The following is a 20,847-nucleotide window of genomic DNA, read 5'->3' on the forward strand; positions in this document are numbered from 1 at the left end:
CACACGCTTAGAATAGTATAGTATATACAGTGTGATTTGGATTACACGCGTATCGTAAATTGTCCTCTTGCACACTGTATCTGTGGATTGACAAGCTATTGCTCGTGTGCTTAAGCACGCCACTTGTGTATATATCTATCTATGTACGTATATTGTATCTTTCAGACTAAACTAGATGGAAGATAAAAAAAAAAATAAATAGAATTAAAATGTTGAGATAAAGAGAATAAAAGGAATTAATGAATGAACAAACGTAACGAAGAAAAGTCACGAATTCATTCACAGAAATAAGCTCAAAGTAAAGCTCACTTTGTTTCATATTATCAAAGGAAATGTCATCTCAACATTTACATACATCCGTGTATTTTCACTTACATTCGTGTTTAAAGAGTAAATTTTAATGAATAAAATTCCGAAAATTAAATCCGCTGCTTTTTATGTTTGTTAATTTTAATTAAATTAAATCACATTATATTTTTTACAAGCAAATATATTTAAGTGTTAATTGTATAGTTGTGATTAATTAGCGGAATAATTTACAGTGTCCTCGAGGCTATTGAATTAAATGTAATTATAATAAAATTTAATTACATTTGAAATTTACGATGCTTATCATTTATCATTAATTACAATTTGATAATATAAATGTTAAATTAAATAATTGAATTTATGGATAGTTAAATATATACGATTTCATAAAATGATATTGAATTTAACGAGAAATCATAAGTGAAGTGTAACAAAGTCAAAACGCCACCTGTTCGCATGTTATAAAGCGATCGATCGATTGGATAACTCTTACAGGCTGTGCACCACGACCACGATTACGACCACGAGTACCACCAGTACCAGTACCAGCACCAGCACTAGCAATGGCACCGTCACTAGCACGATAGTTGTAACGAATACAACCACTCTCACCCGGGCTAAAGTCCAAATTACGGGTTTATATGCCTTGATATTCACGTATATTGACCGCAAATGGCATTTCACTCGCATTGGAAATAGCCAACCGAGTCACTAGTGGGTAGTATAGCTCTCGGTGGCTGGCTGGCTGGCAGTCTCGTTACTTTTGCTAGGTCGGTTGGTTTCGATCGGTTGAAATCGGATATCCGATTAATTTCATCTGCGCCGTCACGAGCTGCCGGGTGAACGATAAAGTGCCCAAGTGGCATTATATGTGCGATCTCTATATACGATATACTACCTCGTATAACGTTTTCTCTCATCTCTCATTTGATTTGTGATTATATATATAACTATATACTGTATTATATTATAGCGGTATATAAAGTTTGACTGTAGTGGAGTTGGAACAATTGAGCTGGAGTGATCGAGTTGGCGGTTGAACGCGATAAGTATTTTGAGTTGGATACTCACCAAGGTGTATTGCACGTATGGGTGAGGGTTAGGTATCGTGCCCCCAGTTCGTATAGCATTCGCAGGACTGCTAAACTGGTGCCAACTGCGTGTCCACCCTCGACACCAATCAGACTTGCTAGTCTGCCGTCTTTGTGGGCTCGTTCGATACCTATAATTTAAATATTGTCATTTTTTATTTATTTTAATAAATGGTTTTTTAACGAAACTGAATTTTTTTATTTTTTTTATTGATACTTTTAAATTGATAAAAAAATATCTGATGAAACAATTTTTTTGTTAAAATTAAAGGGAAAGGGGGTTCGTAGTAAAAAATATAATTTTTTCACGGTTGAGTAGCATTTAATTAAAACTAAAAATTTTATCAAAAATATTCATATTGAAGGAAAGTATTCAAAGTATTTTTGAAATCGTTTTTCAAATAGTTTTTTGCAATGACCATTCTTACTACATATTGGCTGACCGAAAATGAAAAAAAAAAAATACTCTGTTAGATCAATTGTTGAATCAGAGTTTGTTGAAAAAAAAAATTGTTGCAGACAATGGAAGTAAAAAAAATTGATGAAATTTCAGCTATTGTCCTTGAAAATTCATCAATTTAGCTCTCGGGCGAATTCCATAGTAACGCAGTTTTTCAGAAAAATGCGTTTAAAGTTTTCGGTATGGATTCGAACGTTGAAATTTATATTCAAGTCAATTGTTTTAAATTTTTATTTAATTAGCTTGGAAAATCTCGATGGGTACATATACAAATATAAGAAAACTTGAGTAATAAAAAACATTTAAAATATTTAAAAATTTTCTGGCGAATAATTCTGTTCTGAAACTTAAAATCTTCTGTATAAATTGTGATGTTTTTAAATTTTGTGTTATTAGATATTTTGACGTTTGATATAGATCCGAGTAACCCGATAAAAAAGTAACTGGAATAGTAATAAAAAAAAATACCTTTTGTTTTAAATAATTGCAAGCTATAAAAATTATTTTTGTTAAAATAGTGAATAAAAATAATAATATAACATTCAGTGATGACTGACGAATAAAAAAAATATATATTTGAAATTGAACACGTTCAGTTTATTTCATTTATATATTTATCATTATTATTATTTTTATAACTTTTTTATTTTGTTTATTTATTAATTTTCAAAAACTCCGATTACTTGTGGAAAAATCCGATTGAAAACCAGCACGCGTTAGCTAAAAAATAACGTGACGTCGATGTTAAAATGGTGAACTACCGAGAAAAGTAACTATTTGTTTAGAAGCCAATCAGACGACAGCTGGACATAGTTGTGCCAAAAACCAAGTGTAAATAATCTTAATGAACTCCACACAGAGCATTAAAACTAATTAAATTAAAAAATTTAACTTTTGGAACATCGTGAAAAGTAACCAAAGGGCTCGTTATCGAGTTTCGTGTTGTCAGAATTGTTAAAGCTCACCAGCACTTGAAATATTTGTGTGATTCTGTTGCCCATCAAAATTTTTCAATCTCTTTTACTCTCTTCTTGCCCCTTCTCTCGGTTTTTTTTAGTTTTCGCGACAAGTGGTCGTGGTTGGCGGAAAACAGAAGAGAGCTCACCAGCTCAGCTTAGTTCAGCTTGAGATTTTCTCGGTTGACTATAAGTAAAAGAGGTGAAGGACCTCATTTTTTTTCTGGACACAAGCCAGAGAGGTCGACACAAGGATTTGGCTGAGGATTATTCTCGGCGTTCTATGATCTTTCAATTGTCACGAGAGCCAATCATTTATCATAATCCACTTCTAAGTGGCTTTTATAAATGCAAATTACTTACTAAATTGTTTTTAAATTTCTATAGACTGGAAAAATGATTTCACCGAAAATAATTTAATATAACTTTAAATTTAGCTTTAATTTTCGTTAAATGATACGGTATTATAGACAGAAGATATGGCGAATCGAATGCGTTTGGATGCGAGCCAGACAAATGGAGCGGTGGTACAGAAACCTCTGCGATGTTTGACCCAATATCGAGTTACTCTCCTTTCCTTCTTTGACTCATGGTTTTACTACCGCCACCGCGAGTGCTTCTATCGTCCGACTAATCTATCTCTCTTCCTCTCTATCCTGTACTTCTATACTCATGTACTGGACTCAGGCGCGTTTATCGAAGCAGCATTGTTCCCTCGATCTCTGCGTGCTTTACGAGTTCCGTGCTTTACTTGCGAACTAGACTACTCTCCCATACCAGTGTGGTGTGCTGCAAGTAACGCGAGTGGTAGTTGCGGTTGTGGTCAACCACCGGGAGAGCCTTCTCGATATATCGCGACAAAAGGGTTTCAAGTGCTACGCGTTTTCACGCATCTCAAGTGTTTTAATTAACGTTACATTCAATACTTCGTTCACGTAACACTCATTTAAATTTCATTACGCTATCAAATTTAATCTCATTACTTATTTTAAATTGATTGGCTGCATAATTGTTTTTTTATTTTAACAAAATATTTTTTCATATCACATCAATATATTCATGTACTACACTGAAAAAAATAATCGCTAGCTGCTAGCGATTTTTTTCTTTAGCAGCTAGCGATTTTTAATCGTTAGCTGCAAGCGATTATTTCGCTAGCTGCTAGCGATTTTTTCTTTAGCAGCTAGCGATTAAAAATCGCTTGCTGGAAGCGATTATTTCGCTAGCTGGAAGCGATTTTTTCTTTAGCAGCTAGCGATTAAAAATCGCTTGCTGGAAGCGATTTATTCACTAGCAGGTAGCGATTTTTTCTTTAGCAGGTAGCGATCAAAAATCGCTTGCTGGAAGCGATTTTTTCGTTAGCAGGTAGCGATTAAAAATCGCTTGCTGGAAGCGATTTTTTCTTTGGCAGGGAGCGATTAAAAATACTGTTTTTATCATTGAAATAAATATATAAATATACATATATATATATTTATACATATATATATATATATATATATATATATATATATATATATATATATATATATATATATATATATATATATATATAAATATATATGAATATGTATATTTATATATTTATTTCAATGATAAAAACAGTATTTTTAATCGCTTCCTGCCAAAGAAAAAATCGCTTCCAGCAAGCGATTTTTAATCGCTACCTGCTAACGAAAAAATCGCTTCCGGCTAGCGAAAAAATCGCTTCCAGCAAGCGATTTTTAATCGCTAGCTGCTAAAGAAAAAATCGCTAGCAGCTAGCGAAATAATCGCTTGCAGCTAACGATTAAAAATCGCTAGCTGCTAAAGAAAAAAATCGCTAGCAGCTAGCGATTATTTTTTTCAGTGTATGAATGGTTTCGACAGCTGATATTCCTTCAAATATTTTTAGTAAAATAGAAAAAAAAAAAACAGTCAATCAAGTTTGAAATTCTACTTCACAATTTTTTTTTAATAAAAAAAATTTTCAGTAAATTGATTCAGTATTTTCATGTTACTAAAAATATTTTCGCGGAATATAGTCGAACAGTATTGACTTTTACAAAAACAATATTTTCATAAACGATATTAATTTGAATTTGATAAAAAATTTTAAAATTTGTTTGATCATTTAAAATTTCTGTTTTACTCTCTATTAAGTGAAGAATGAAAAGAATTATTATTAAATTTACATTAATTTTGTTATTTTATTATTCGCTTAAAATTATAATATGAAATTGATACAAAGGTAACAAAAATTCATGTAAACCATATCTACCACAAAATTTTATACCGTATGTAAACGAAACCGCATGGGAACCAAAATAATTAACCAATATTTTTTCCAGCCAACTATAATTTGTCGTTGCATAACACAGTAATTTTATTAAGTTATTGGGGGGGGGGGAAATTTTTTGTGTTTAAAAAAAAGAGAAAAAGAAAATTCTCTTTAATAAAAATTTCTAATGATAGTTTTTAAATTCAATCAATTTTTTGTGACAACACTAAACCGAAGTTGTCTGTTTTTCTTTTTTTTAAAACAATATTTTCATATCAGCAAAAATAACTTTGATAATTTTAGTCGAGACCTAAATTAAATTATTCACTTAGAGATCAATAAATTTGTATGTATCAAAAGTTTATTCAGAATGTATACATATATATTTATATATACATAGTACCTAAATACTAAGAGCAAAGTATATGAATTAATGTTAAAATAAATTCTGGTCAACTTTAAACTAATCCGGATTAGCATTGTAAATTGTTGCATCGTATTCATCTACAATGTATGTATCAATTTAACTACGTTTACTCTTGAGGACACTTTATGTATATAAGGAAAAGTAGGGCATGATAGAGTACGGAAGAGGGTTAAGAACTCAAAATATTACAGTTAAAAATTTGATAAAGCGGTTAACATATGTCTAAAAATTTATTATCATGATTTTACAGCGAAACGTTTTTTTTTTTAATTACCAATTATTTCTTTTACATTGTAATAATAGCGGTATTAAAAATGGACTCATTTTATCACCACGAGGTATTACAATTAAATAACACTGGCGCAGGCGGTACTATTTGGTGGTGTTAAATTGGTGTAAAAAAATTCCACGTATAGAAATTAGAAACAATAAATGTATTACTTATAAAAAGTATGAAAGTTTAATGAATATTGTGTGGAGGAAATTTCAGTTTTGATATGTACTTATTCAAATATTTACTTATATTATACGCGCTCTATTTAAAAATTACAGAATTTAACGCTCACTAACTCAATCAACAATAGATTTAATTAATTAATAAAAACACTGTTTAACTGTAGTGATCGAGTAAGTAAAAATATTCACAAATTAAAATATCTTCAGCATCGAAAAGTATTTTAACACCAGGAAAGAATATTTACACCGGCGGCGGTGTTATTTTAGCACCGTTTTCGATGTTGAAATTTAATACCTACACCGCTTGGACTTATCCCGATTTTTTTTTATACAGTGTATGTTAAACTTGAAAACTGCCTGAGGTAAAAGTTATGAATTTTTAGGAATTTATTCTCCGAAATTATGAAAAAAAACCTGGGCAACGGTTAGCCCTGCGGGCCAGCCCCAGAACGTCCCGCTGTTTTCGAGCTCCAAGAGCTTGAAAAAGTTATAGCGAATACACTTTTGAGCTCGAAAATACATTGGAATCAAATTATTTTTATGAGCTTGTCAAGCTCAACCAAGTTACATTTCATGTTGAAGTTTGAAAATTTAAGAATCGAAAGTAATTAATGAACAAGCGTTTTTTTACATGTTTATTACTGATTATGTTCAATAAAATAAATGTATTCAGGCAGAAATCAATGTAAGTGATAAAAATGAGGATTTAAGTAACTTGACGCGGATCAGAGTTTTAATATATAAAATATCCGAGAAAAATGTTGAAAAAGCGGTTTTTTTATTTTTTTCGTAATCGATTATGCTCAATTTTTAAAAAATTGTTGGAACTAATGAGCTGCTTCAAACGCCACTTCAAAAAGCCAAATCATCTCTATAGAGACACTCGGATATCATTCTGAAAATAGTCAGAATAGCTTCCTATGATCTCAAAATGTCGCCATCTAATGAAATTTCGATTTTCGAAAATCGGACTGAAAACAATAACTTTCCGGATTTTTCAAAAATCCTCGATTTTTTTAGCGGGAAGTTAAAAAGTTCTAGCTACCGTTTTAAAGAATGCCAGACTGGCTTTTTATACCCGATCCCCTCTTTTAATAAACAGTATGTACAAAAAAAGACGTGTTTAAGTTTTTATAACATACAAATGAAGAACCTTATGAGTTAAAAAAAAACCTTTTATAGCAAAATACCCAGACAAGATGTTTGAATTGAAGCAGCTTTACAATCTTCATATTATAAAATAATTCCAGCAATTAATATTAATCCTACATATATTTTTGAATTATCTGCTATTTTTGAGATTTATAAATACACAGAAAAAACAGTTAATTTGAATCAAGAAATTTTTTTTAATCGATTCAGGAAATCAAAATTTTCTTGCCTTAAATAAATAATTATCTTGAAATTTTTATTTTTAATTAAAATTTTTTTTTCTTAAGTTAACATATTCTTATGCTTAAAGCGAAGAATTTTTACTTGTTACAGAAGTTTTTATTTTTTAATATGAGAAATTTTTTTTGCAGCAAGATGTGTTATTTTTTTGTAGCAATCTGCACTTTTTTGTTTGAAGAAAATAAAATTTCTCGGAATGAGTACTATTATTTAACGCAAGAATTTTTTTTGCTCTAACCAAAACAGAACAGCTGCTTAAACTAAAGGATAAATTTCTTGGGAGAAAAGATATACATGGAGGAGAGGGAAGTCACCAGAGCAAAGCAACAGGAGCGAGAGTAGTTCAGTGCTCGCCACTAGATCGCGCCCACCTCTTGTAGTGTCCCTGGTAAGATACTTATTTCAGAATTAATATATTCCAAGCTTGAGAACAATTCTGGCACGATTACTTCTCTGTTATTCAATAGAGTGACAAGTATCATTTATGATTGTAATATAGTATGCACTAAATCACATCATTATTTTAATGTTCAATATTAATATTTCCTAAAATAAATTTTGTAATAATAAAAAAACATCAAATACTGTTAGAGTAATAGAAAAAAAACTTCTGTATTTATCACGTAAATGCTGGCTATTAAAGAAAAAAAAAATTTAGTAACAATGAATCAAAATCTGCAGTATAGATCGCTAAATAATTTTATATCTTGCAATACTAAATTATGGAAATGGCAACTATGAATGTTTAGTTACAATAAGTCAAATTAGTACATTCTCAGAATGTTCGATTTTCTAGTGTGTACATCTAGACACAAATACTTATTCCTACACTAATGATTCAGTAATTTTGTGTTTTTTTAGTTTCTATTTTAGATATTTTTCAATCTCTTCCAAATTTTGAGCATTGTTTAGAAACGATATTCTGTCATATATGTCGCGATTAATTTGTTGTACGTTCGATGATGAGAAGCACATGATTTAGAAATGAGTTCTGGATTAATTCCGTTTTCTGACGAAGCCCAGTGCATAATTTAATGAACTCTTGTCATTATCAATTGATTTAGTAAATATTCAACATATTTTATAAATGATGATTGAGGTTGACAGTTTTTCACAATTATATTAACAAAAGAATCGATTTTGATTTTGTGCCCATTATGAGTCTCCATTTTATTTATAGAAAATTAAATATTTTTCGGAACAAATGTTTAGGACTACCGCCACGTACGACACCTCAATTAGAACTAACTGTTTAGCTATCTGACTAGCTATAATAATTTAATTTTACTATTGCTGGCCCCATATCTTGTCCTATTGGTTTTATCTAAATTAAGTATTTGTTTTATTTTTCATACACTGATTCAAAAAATTAAAGGAACAAAAAAATTTTACAAATTTTATAGTGATTTTTGGAAGGCTGTATTTTCGTGAAAAATTATCGTATCGAAAAAAAAAAAAAAAGCAAATTGAAGCTCGAAATCTCTAGTTTCAAGATCTTCCAGCAAAATATTTTTTCGAGCCACGGTTTTTGCGGAATCATAAGAAAAAGGTCGAGACAAAATTTTTCTAAATTTTTTGGTTTTGTTTTTAAGGTCTACGGGGCCGAGAAAAATTTTTTTAAAAAAACGAATTCATGGCTTGCTTAGAAAATTTATTCAGCTACAATTTGCTTTTTTTTGTTTCTCTGTACGTCAATTCGCTGCTGAGATACCAGTCGTCAAATGAAAAAGGATCCTTTTGTCTTTGATTATTGATATCTCAGCAAATAATGGCCGCACAGTAATTAAAAGGGCAGTTTAAGAAACTTGAATAAATTCCCTACAAGCTCCATTTTCGATTTTTTCAAAAAAATTTTTTTTTATCCTTGATATCCATTTGAAAAACCCTTAAAAAATGACCATTTTCTGGTTTTTTAGTCAACTCATTGCTACTCTGCAAATATTGATGAAAAAAAATAATGTTGCCAGGTAATTTTACAGCTTAATGTACCCTCAAAAACCCTGGAAATTTTCAGATTGATCCATTGAACCATTTGTCCGGGCCGATTCCTCAAAGTTTTACAAAACAATTAAAGGAACAAGTTTTGTTCTTTAATTTGTGTAATCATTACCAAAATGAAAAAATCAATTTTTTTCGGATTTCCTTTCATTTTTGCGTTAGTTATTCAGTAAATGTAAGGTAAAGAGAAAAAAAAAAATTTCCGAAAATTTCAAGCCATGAATTCATTTTTTTAAAAAAATTTTTCCCGGCCCCGTAGACCTTAAAAACAAAACCGAAAAATTTAGAAAAATGTTATCTCGACCTTTTCCTTATGATTCCGCAAAAACTGTGGCTCGAAAAAATATTTTGCTGGAAGATCTTTAAACTAGAGATTTCGAGCTTCAATTTGCATTTTTTTTTTTTTTTCGATACGATCATTTTTCACGAAAATACAGCCTTCCAAAAATCACTAAAAAATTTATAAAATTTTTTTGTTCCTTTAATTTTTTGGATAAGTGTATAAACATCTTGTTTAAGTCAACAATTTTTCATTTAGCTGTTGAAACTCGGAACTATACAGTGCTAGCGTGTTGGCTACTTTCATTTTCTGACAATCTGGATGTTAATAGTAATAATAATAATAATAATAATTTTTTTTCGTTCTTTGAATCCCAACTGTTACTCCATTACGCTTTCTCGCATCGTAGGATCGATATTGATATTTTTTTGTTTTTGCTTGAAGTCGGTGTTGTTGTCAATGCCGTGGATTCTAACAATAAATTAGCTATCGAACAGGAATTCATCATATCAGAAAAGAATTTACTTTGTTTTTTAGCTATTCAGCAGCACATTGTAAAATTGATAGCAGCGGGTTTTCATTTATGTGATCGAACTCTCTAAACATGAATAAGTGAAATAAGCGGATATTCACTAATTCTGAGTGCCAACCGAACCACTTTTTGAAATTAGTGGTTCGGTTTGCACTTGGAATTAGTGAATATTCACTTATTTCACTTATTCATGTTTAGAGAGAAATATTACAGCTGTTAGTAATACGAAAGGATTCGATGATTATTTAGCTGAGTGTCGTTTAGAAGTTGAAGAAATGAAAGAAAATAAGTTAGAAGACAGTAATATTACATTCATAAAGGTTTTGCATAAAAATGCGCGATACTTGGCGCCTTATTTGAAGTTTATTGATTTGAAGAATATACTCAAACGTGAATCTCCATTTTTAGAGTACCTAATATATAAAGAAAATATCTACATAAAATTAGCGAAAACTCTGAAAAGAGTTAATTACATAAAAGATTCTGAGGAAGTTATGTATAATATTTTTCATTAATTACAACTGCCGGCTACTTTTATCAGAGAATTGTATTTCTATTTGTCAAATGATGATTTAGAAAATATGATTCCAGTCTCTACACGGAAAAACTACAGGCTACTCGGTAACATCCGATAAATTATAATTAAATGGCCTGTGTAATCTATTTTCACACCGCTGTTTCCTGTAAATAAATTGAAAATAAAATGTAAAATAAACTATGTCCCAATGTATAAATATACTTAAAATTTTTTAATAAAATTAATTTATAAAAATTTAAATAAATTTAATTGTAAAAATTTATTTCTCAGCAATTTTATTTTCTGATTCGGAGAATGTCCGTTACTTAAATTAAAAAAAAATTAAAAAATCTAAATAAAGCTGTTTTAGGGACCTACAAATAAAGTTTTCCTGTAAGCAGTAAGATCGGCATTAAATAAACAATAAAATAAAACTCAAGAAAGTAGAAAATCAGTCTCATCGGAATATTCAGAAGCTATATAATTTTGCACCTTACAGTCGATTTCGTTGGAAAAATTAATTGAATGAATAAATGGAAGAAACTAATAAATACGAGTTATGTAGTAAAAAAATACGTTTATTACAAAAGACTTTCTGTAATAAATAGAATTTGTTACAAAACCTACATTAGATATCTTTCATGAGGGTAGCAGTTTTGGTGTATAAACCGTTTGAACGTTGATTTTCCTGGGAAAAAATTTTTTCACGGAATTTCATAAAATTTCATGAAGTTTTATAAAATTTCAAAAGTTTTATAAAATTTTATACAATTATATAATTTTATAAAATTGTACATAATTTTATAAAAATTTATAAAGTTTTTATAATTGTTATTGAGATCCCAAGAATTCTTAAGTTATTGGTATGAAATTATATATATTTTTATGAAATTTTACAAAGTTTTATAAAAATTTATAAAAGTTTATAAAATTTGAAAAAAAATGCAAAAAATGAAAAAATTATTTCTTTAAACTTTGAACCAATTGATTTTTATTTCAATCAAAGAAGTCTGTATGTTACAAAAAAAATGACATTTGAGTGAATTAACTCTCACTTAACTCAACCAGAAAACATTTGGATAAACTAAAGTATTGTAGCTGCAAATTAGTTTCTCTGATAACTGCAAAAACATTTATCTTTTCGTGATAAATAAAATTTTTTTTAGTGTGTGTACAGAAACTAACTAAAAGTATGGATCGAATGATATTATAATTGGCAAGTAGATACTCGTGTGTGAATGAATCACTGCCTAGTGTTCATTCAGACGGTCGAGCATGCAATAGAGTAAGAGAAAGACCGAATGGTACCGAGAATGAGATCGTGAATATCCATTATCTAGGCATATTCTATTCTCCGACAGTTACATACGTACATACATATGTAGGTACAGTAATACATATATGTATATATACCTTCAGCTGTAGTAACGAGGACCATATTCTGGGTATGCTTGTTCACCAAGCGTCGAATCAGGTCGATCTGCTCCAGGGCCAACTGCACCGAGTCGAGATGCTGTGACGAGCACGGCACGTACGCCGACCAGAACTGCAAATGAGAAATTGAGATACGAGTGTAGATATATCTATATATATGTATATATATATATGAAAGTGTATATACCGTGAGAGTGTGAATGGCAGGATTTAATATAAAGGCAAGGTACTACTATATATATATATATATAATATATGTATATGTACAATAGATTTGTGGAAAGAGAATTGAATAGAAAAGTAATTGAATTTTACTTAATTTTGCTGGCTTTTAATTGCCACGACATGGATTAATTTCACTTTACAAAATTAATTTCACTTTGACTCTTATTAATTATATATTTAAACGCCCTGCCAATCACAACACCCACACATCTGACTTACGCATAATTATATACCTATATTTACTATATTTATTTTTGTTTTCACAACTATAAGTAAATATGCTTTGAACTGAGCTCAAGAGGCGTTAGAATTTACTAACACACATGTTTATATAAATATGTATTAAAGTGAAAAAGAAATGGCAGGTGAAGAGGTTGTACTATGAGTGACTTTGTCACGTTTACGAAACAAGTAATATATACATTATATTCAACAGTCATGTACACAACACGTAGATTTATATCTACTTCGTGTTATAACTGTCTACTGCTGGCTTTATAAACTGTAAACGTGTATAGATAGTTGAGGAAAAGCTTCTGGGCTAAGTTTAAATTTTTCCTATGATTTGAATTTATATTCTAGGCTTTAGATTTATGAAACTTTATATTTAGTAAATTGATTAAGATTAATAGTTGTGACAATAAAACATCAATATAAAATAATTTTTAATTGAATTAAAATTAAAAATAATTCAACTTCGCTATTGTCTATTTTATTCCTCTAAAGTCTATGGAATTTTCTTATCATCAGAGTGCAGAAGAAAGGATGGCCCAGTTGTAATGCAAGGATTCTAGGCTGGGCTAGGTTTCATTTCCTGACTGAGGCCGAAAATACGGTCTTGATACTAAAAAGGCTTCCGGAGCTTTTTTCTTCGCCTGAGCGAAAATACTTGTCGAGTTTTAAATATATATATAGTTGTAGATATATATGGATTTTCCGATATCGTGAGTGTAGGTTCCAAAGTGCTATTTTCACGTACCGAGACAGGAGGTGTGTTACGAGAGTAGAAAACCCGAATGTTATCTTTTTCTCCTTTTATTTTTATCCATTCGAAGTAAAACTCTTGAAAACTGCAACAAGGAGAGTAACATCTGCCTTCAATTGTATCCACACAGTTCTCTTATTATCTTATTTATTATTTTTCTATATTGTTTTTTTTCGCGTCCCGTTTATTTTATTTTACTATTTTTTTTTAACTGACTAGTGTGTACGTCAATAAAACTAAAAAGATTATGACGTAAAATATTTTATTTGACTTTGAAACTAATAAAAAAGTAGCACTTGGACGTGACAAGTGATCGTAAATTTCACAACTAGTTTTTCTCGAATATCAAGAATCAAATGTAATGTAATGGAAGAACCGAGAGAGTCGACTTGACTCACTGGAGAGACAGTTACCGAGGTAATTTAAGACTAGTACCGAGTTATTGACAAAATGATAAGGGTCAACTTGCGACTAACTTTAGTTTTAGTATCCACCCTGCTGGACCTTCATTCAGGCTAATGCTATTTTATCCTTTGTTATAATACTCTAACTAAGTCTCAAAAAGATATTTATCATTATCAAGGACTTATCATGATTAAAAGATATAAAAAGTTTATTTATTTCATTATTTCTTGAAAAATTTATTATTTAAACTGTAAGAATATTAAAAGAAAAAAAACATTAAGATTCAGCACGAAGTGATTCAATACGTAAATCCATTTTTTTCTTGGTTCTATTTTATTCTTCACCATTTTATAAAATCTCTCTACAAGCAAAAGCCTTTCGATCACATTTACGACCCGACATCTTGAAAGATTTCTTACGTTCTTTAGATATTACTTTTTTTCGCATTATCTCTCTTGAGAAAAAAATAAATTCTCTTTTATACTTTACAATGAATTGTACTTTTACAACATATATATGCGCGCTTATCGTACCAATGTATGCACTTATCGTAGCGTAATGTTTACTTATCATTTCAAAATTACTCTATTTATTTTTGTAAGCGTGAGAATTAATGCATATGTATGCATACTACTTATATATGCATTAAAAAAACAATTTTAATGTCATGAGTACAAATATATGTGATCGAACTAGCAAATTCTTACTGGCGCATATTAATGAAGCATAATTAATTATCAGTATTATCATTCAATAATTGTTAATTATACATTCGTAAATATAAATTGTTTGCAATTTAATAAAAACATAAATTAATTAAGAGAAATGCTTGAAATTTGTACAATTGTATTTTACACCTGTTCATTAATTAATTAAATAATTAATTAATATTGAAATGATAGTATAATTAACTCTGTGGCATTGCGTATGCTCTATTGAACGTAGTAATGATGATGTTATATTTATAGCTTAAGAAAATTTTATTACAATAATACATGTTTTAATTTACTGATACTTTGTACACTGTAATAAATTAGCTGAGTAACTCGGAGTGGATGCGGAGAGGATGACTGTTCATTTATTTAATTCCCTCGAAGTGACATTCACTTTGAAGGGGAGTTTAATTTAATGTTGAAACTCCGGGTCCGAGTAAAATTCACTCCTAAAAAGTGTTCGTTTGAATATTAAAACCCCGAATCGGTGTGAATAGGGATTTAAATGAAATCTAAATTACTCTACTGAAAAAACAAACTCCCTATTTACCCCGTATGCGGCGTGATTTTTTACAAAACTCCGAGTGACGGAGTAAATTCGGATTGAATTAAAATCCGTACACGGAGAAAAATGGACACGAAATCTACGAATTTTTATTATGCTGTCAACCAAACTTGAAACAAGAAGTTGAATTGCCAAAAATTTCATTATGCTATACTACAAAAAATATTATACACTTAAAACTTAATAGACGAGTAATGAAAATTATGAGTCTAAATTAGGGATTCTAGTAAAAAATAAAAAATTTTTGGAGTCTCATAACAATAATTATACACACTAAAAAAAAAGTGGTAATACTTTTCATTTTAAAGAAGTAACTGTCCCATCCTTACATTCTAATAATTCTCGTTCTTTTATGTTAACTTTTCCTATCGGAGATGGTAAGAATTCTTATCCGAGATGATAATCATTACTATCTCAGAAGGCAAAATTTAAAAATTTTTTAGACATAAGAAATATTAATATCTAGATGATAATCTATTACTATCGGTAATAGCAATTATTACTATACGAAAAACAAATAGTTAACATAAAAGCATGATAATGATTTTCATATACAGATAGTAATTATTCTCTATTACAAGATGATAATAGTTAGCAGTTTTTTTCAGCGTTTATGTTAACTTTTCCTATCGTAGATGGAAAGCAATCTTATCTATATGGTAACTATTATTATCGAAGATTGGTAACCATTTTTATCCGCGATGATAATCATCACTGTCTTAGAAGCCAAAATTTAAAAAATTTTCAGACTTAAAAATATTGCTATCTACACTGAAAAAAATAATCGCTAGCTGCTAGCGATTATTTTCTTTAGCAGCTAGCGATTTTTAATCGACATCATAATAAAAATTCGTGCATTTTTCGGCTCCATTTTTTCCGTGTAATCACTCCGAATTCACTCCCAATTTTTTAGTGTACGTAACTGTAGTTCTGTGGAATTTCTTTTTATAGATTTCCTTTTTCATTCTTTGCAATCACAGTAATTACATTTTTTTTTTCATTGACTACCTTTAGTCGGCACAAACGATCGATATTATCTGGATATCAATTGAAAACTTTTTATTTCTCTATTGCATTTTTTTCAAACTTATTGTGAATAAAACTTTTGATTGCAAGTTTGTGCATAACACAAAAAAAAAAATGAAAAAAAAAAAGGAAGAAAAAAATATCAGAGAAAATTGAGAAGTCCTTGAAGCGCGTTGTGAGCAGGATGTACATGGTACAGATATATGTGAAGTGGTACTGGATGTATAAGAAGTGTACCGTGTGCTTCTGGCAACTTCTTAGAAGCTTGAGGAAGATTTAAAGAGCAAGTCGCCAGACGTCGGAAACACTCCAGAACTCGAGATAGATATCTTTAGAGCGCTCAATTTCAATCGGAAGTGTCGAAAATCTGCTCGAGAAGTCGAGAGCTTTGCACTTGAGAAAAAGATACGGGAAATTACGCGGGGCTAAACTTTTGACAAGTTAATAAATTTTATTGATTTTAATAACAAATAGTTTGTAGATTGTAAATAACAAATATTTTTTGTTATTATTCGTTGGAAATTTTTATTGTTGGAAGTTAAAAAAATATCGGTTGAATTGTTGGAAATAATATAAAAAAATGTTTTATTGTATCTACATGTGCTTTATCGAGCATCCGAGAATCAACATTTATAGAGGTACAATAAAATACGGATCGTTGTGCAGACGTAAAAGTTTTCCGTAGAATCCACTTAAAAATCATAGTTCTACGCCTTGTTAGATATTATATTTATATATACTACTATCAACTATCATCAACAACTTTGGTAAATTCTCTCTGTGACTGTTTTAAAAGTGTTAGAGAAAAATTTAATAGAAATTCCAAGACCAGTAGACGAATAAAGTTTTTCGGATATTGTCGTTGGCATAAGCTAAATGAGAGATCAGAAAGCAAGAGAAAAGCTCAAGTGAATATATACCTATGTATATGGAATAAATGAGAAGGTATGGTAAACGAGTCAAAGACGGCAATTCGCCACGGCGGAAAGACTTGAATTTCAAAATCCGAGTGTCCTTAAGCGTTACCGCGACTTTACTACACTGGTAAAAAACTTGACTTAAAAAAATAATGAAAGCAAGTAAGAATTGAGAAAAAAAAACCAGCAATTCAAAATAAAAAGAAAAAAAAATGTAAGAAATAAAAAGGAGGGTTCAAAACATTTTGTCTTGCTTTCAATGGGGCACTCGATTTTACACCGGTTGGCTCGTTAATTTTCTCGTTTTCACCATCTCGAATGGCAGATCATTGTTTTTAAGTATATATATATATATATATATATATATTAACGAAGAAAATAGGAAGTAGCGCTAGCAAGATTCTGGTAATTAAGGAAGCTCAGCGGCGCCTCGGAAAAGACTTCTACCGACGAGTACAAAGAATAAGAGGCGAGAAAAGCGATTTCTTAAGAAGGGATGAAGGAAACAGCAACTGAGAAAGTCGAGTTAAACTTTCTTGTGAATAACAGAAATGTTAGCGGATTATAAAAGATTATTAGTTTTATCTATTATTAAATTAGTGAAATTTATTGTTATAATTTATTATTTATCTTACTTGTGCTGCAACCATTCCCTCTTTCAGTCTTCGTAAGTCTGTATGACTCCACGCCGTGTGGGACCAAGGGTGGCTATCTCTCAAATCGTCAAATTGGAAATCTCGTAGCTGGTTTTTCAGAAACTTTCGAATATTCCATGGCAAGTCGTTGTGTCTAAAAAAGAAATCAATTTATTTTATTATTAAAATGTTATTTTTATTACTCTAAATGAAGCGTTCATTTAAAAACCCTCATAAATCTAGATCCAATAAAATGCAATTTGAATCAATTTTAACCACAAATAAATATTTTATATTTGATTTGCAATGTCTTTAAATAATCCTAAAATTATATCAGAAAAGTGTTTTTTTTTACTTTCCTGAGACGTTGGATGCATTGTACTTATGGTTTTTCTCAAATAAATTAATTTTTGATTTAAAAAAAATATTTTTTCAATTCTTAATTGAACATTCAAGAAGTTAATAAATTTATTTGATGCCGTAAGATGGCCGCTGGTAATTTAAGGTCATCTAGGTCATAAGGTATTAGGTAGAGTACTTTATGCACCGTTAAGGTATCGGTCTTTTGAGAGCTTGGGTTCGAACCCAACTCGGAATCGATCGAACGCTTATGTCTTTTTCAAAAAATTAAAAAAATTTATGACGCAATTTTCCATACACGGAAAAAAAAAAAAACAAAATAGTACTGGTTACTATTCTGCACAATAATCGACGCATTAAAGCACACGGACAGAAAACTATTCAACTACTCATACAAAAAAAAAGAATCGCCCCATTACGGGGTCGTGAATGGCTGTCAATTTTCAAGCATCGGCCGAAGATCGGCTAAATATCGGATGATAACGGTATGCCAAGCATGGCAGTCGCAAGCATTGGTCAATCGTGGCAATCAATCATCAGCCAAAGCTTGGTATCAAGAGCACTCGATCAAACCGTTGGCCAACGAACGTTGGTTAATTGTGCGCCGTTTTTATAAGCAAAAAGACGGCTGCCAATGATTCACCACGCACGGGCCAGTATAGTTAGCGATTTATTGGCCAATCATTGCAAACCAGGCATCGACTGATCTATGGGAAAATTTTGAAGCTCGGCGACTTTGTATGGGTATAGAGAAAGGTTAGACCTAGAATAGACCTCTACTGTCAAGAATAGTAAGTACACATACGAATTTAGTAACCGTTCATGTCAGAACAGGACTGAATACTGTTATGGATGTGAATGGCAATTATTTTGACAGTAACCAGTCATATATTTCATGTATTGTGTATCACAGCACTGGTTACTGTTTAAAAAGTAATAGTACGTGTTAAGCTATGACTCACTCCTGTTCTAATGTGGATCAGTCATGTTAACATGTATTTTTCCCCATACTGTTTATCGATTACTGTGCAGAACAGTAACCAGTACTATCTTGTTTTTTCGTGTAGTAATGTGTGTGTATTTTTTTAACTTCCCGCTAAGAAAATTGCAAATTTTCAAAAAACGGGAAGTTATTGGTTTCGGTCCGATTTTCGAAAATCGAGTTTTCATCAGATGTCGACGTTTTGAGGTTCTAGGAAGTTATTCTGACTATTTCCGGATGAACGTCCGTGTGTATGTGTGTGTGTGTGTGTGATCTTTTTTTGTCCGACGATATCTTTGGAACGAATGAACCGATTTGAACGTAATTGGTGGCAATCGAAAGGGCTCACCAAAACTTGGAATTGATTAGATTTTGGGGTACTTTGGTCATGTAGTTTACGAGTTATACGAAGAATAAAAATAAAATTTTTATTTTGTTTTTGGTTTTTTGCGTCTAACTTATAAACCACTTGCCCGATTCACCTCAAAATGTAATCAGTTTTAAGTCTAGTTGAGCCCTTTCGATTGACATCACGAACGTTCAAATCGGTTCATTCGTTCCAAAGATATCGTCGGACAAAAATTATAATTTTTCAGTGAAGGTATGTTTCACCGGCCTAACAAATTTTTGAGCTCGAAGAGCTCAAAAATTTACAAGTAATAATGTTTACAAGCTCCCTGAGCTAGGACACAGCGGGAAGTTTTGGGGTTGGCCCGCAGGGTCAGGCGGTTTTCAGATTTTTTTATTTAACTTTAAATAAAATAAATAAAAAAAGAAATTTATATTGACAGTTATTGCGATCTTATTGGAAAACTCAAGTTACAGAAGTATATAGAAGTAAAAGTACGTTAGTACTTTTTATAATGTAAAAAATCAAAGTTTTCTGGTTGGATGAATCGTGAAATTCTCGTAGCATCTCAGGATACATAAATATTAAGCTCGTAAAGCGCAACCTCTTGTGGTTTTTAAAGCACGTGTGTGCTCTCGTTCTCTTCTTGATAATGTTACACAGATACCTTCATAAATATATAAACATATATTTATAAATATATGTATATGGAGTGGTGCATAACTCGGCAGTACTCTATGAAAGCGTAAATTTTAACAACTTTTGAGAGGCGAAAAGTGTGATAGTTTTGCATTTTCTACTCGCGTGAGAGTAATCCCCACGTTTTCCCACTTTCACCCGCATCTTCAACGACCATCACTGCCAGGAAGATATTAAATGTATTGCACACTTTAATATGTGCATCTATAGATATGTAAAGAAGTATATTTGTACAAATATAACCAAACTTTGTAAACATGGTAGCCATTGCAAATCTCTCATGCGTATTATATAACCTTCAACATAAAAGTTTCCCACGACACGTCTCCATTTTCAGTGATACTTAAGAGTTATGTATTACGTGTTTCCGGTTACTTCCATCAGCTATCAGATACCAAGTAGCGAAAAACCTACTTTGAGTCTGCTATATTTTTCATTACTCACTTAATTAGATTTTTTTATTATATTTTATCATATTGTAAAGAGATTCTCTCATAAACATTTTTTTCCAACGATTTTAATTATTTGACTGCTCTATTGTCAGCATTATATTCTGTCACATAAAGATCGTGTCCGTAAAGTTCCCATTGTTGAAATATATATGTATATATATATCAAATATTTTATTACAATTAAATTAATGGTCTGAGTAGAATTGTTACTGAGAGATATGGGATTGTTTTCTTGCCACTAAAAGCTATGAGAGATAAAATAGTGGAAACTAAAACTTATACTGAAGATTTTTCTTCACCAATGGCAACTTTTTGACGTTATATATAAATTGCCTTTTCGTAACAATTAAATTAAATTTTAAGAATATATGTGGGTATTAAAATTAAAACATCGTTTCCATGGTTATCAATCACAATTAACT

General features: G+C 30.6%; 1 protein-coding gene across 1 annotated transcript in view; it reads right to left on the bottom strand.

Annotated features, from left to right (window-relative positions):
• LOC130663418 (dipeptidase 1) overlaps positions 1-20,847 on the bottom strand; it is a 76,282-nt gene that overhangs the window by 44,188 nt on the left and 11,247 nt on the right. The window contains exons 3-5 of the mRNA XM_057462626.1: positions 17,584-17,737; positions 12,092-12,224; positions 1,381-1,531 (exon numbers count right to left, since the gene is read on the bottom strand). Of these exons, the coding sequence (XP_057318609.1) occupies positions 1,381-1,531; positions 12,092-12,224; positions 17,584-17,737 (438 nt within the window). The remainder of the gene's footprint in view (positions 1-1,380; positions 1,532-12,091; positions 12,225-17,583; positions 17,738-20,847) is intronic.

Source organism: Microplitis mediator, chromosome 2 (genome assembly GCF_029852145.1).
Source record: "Microplitis mediator isolate UGA2020A chromosome 2, iyMicMedi2.1, whole genome shotgun sequence".
In the NCBI taxonomy this organism is placed as follows: Eukaryota; Metazoa; Arthropoda; class Insecta; order Hymenoptera; family Braconidae; genus Microplitis; species Microplitis mediator.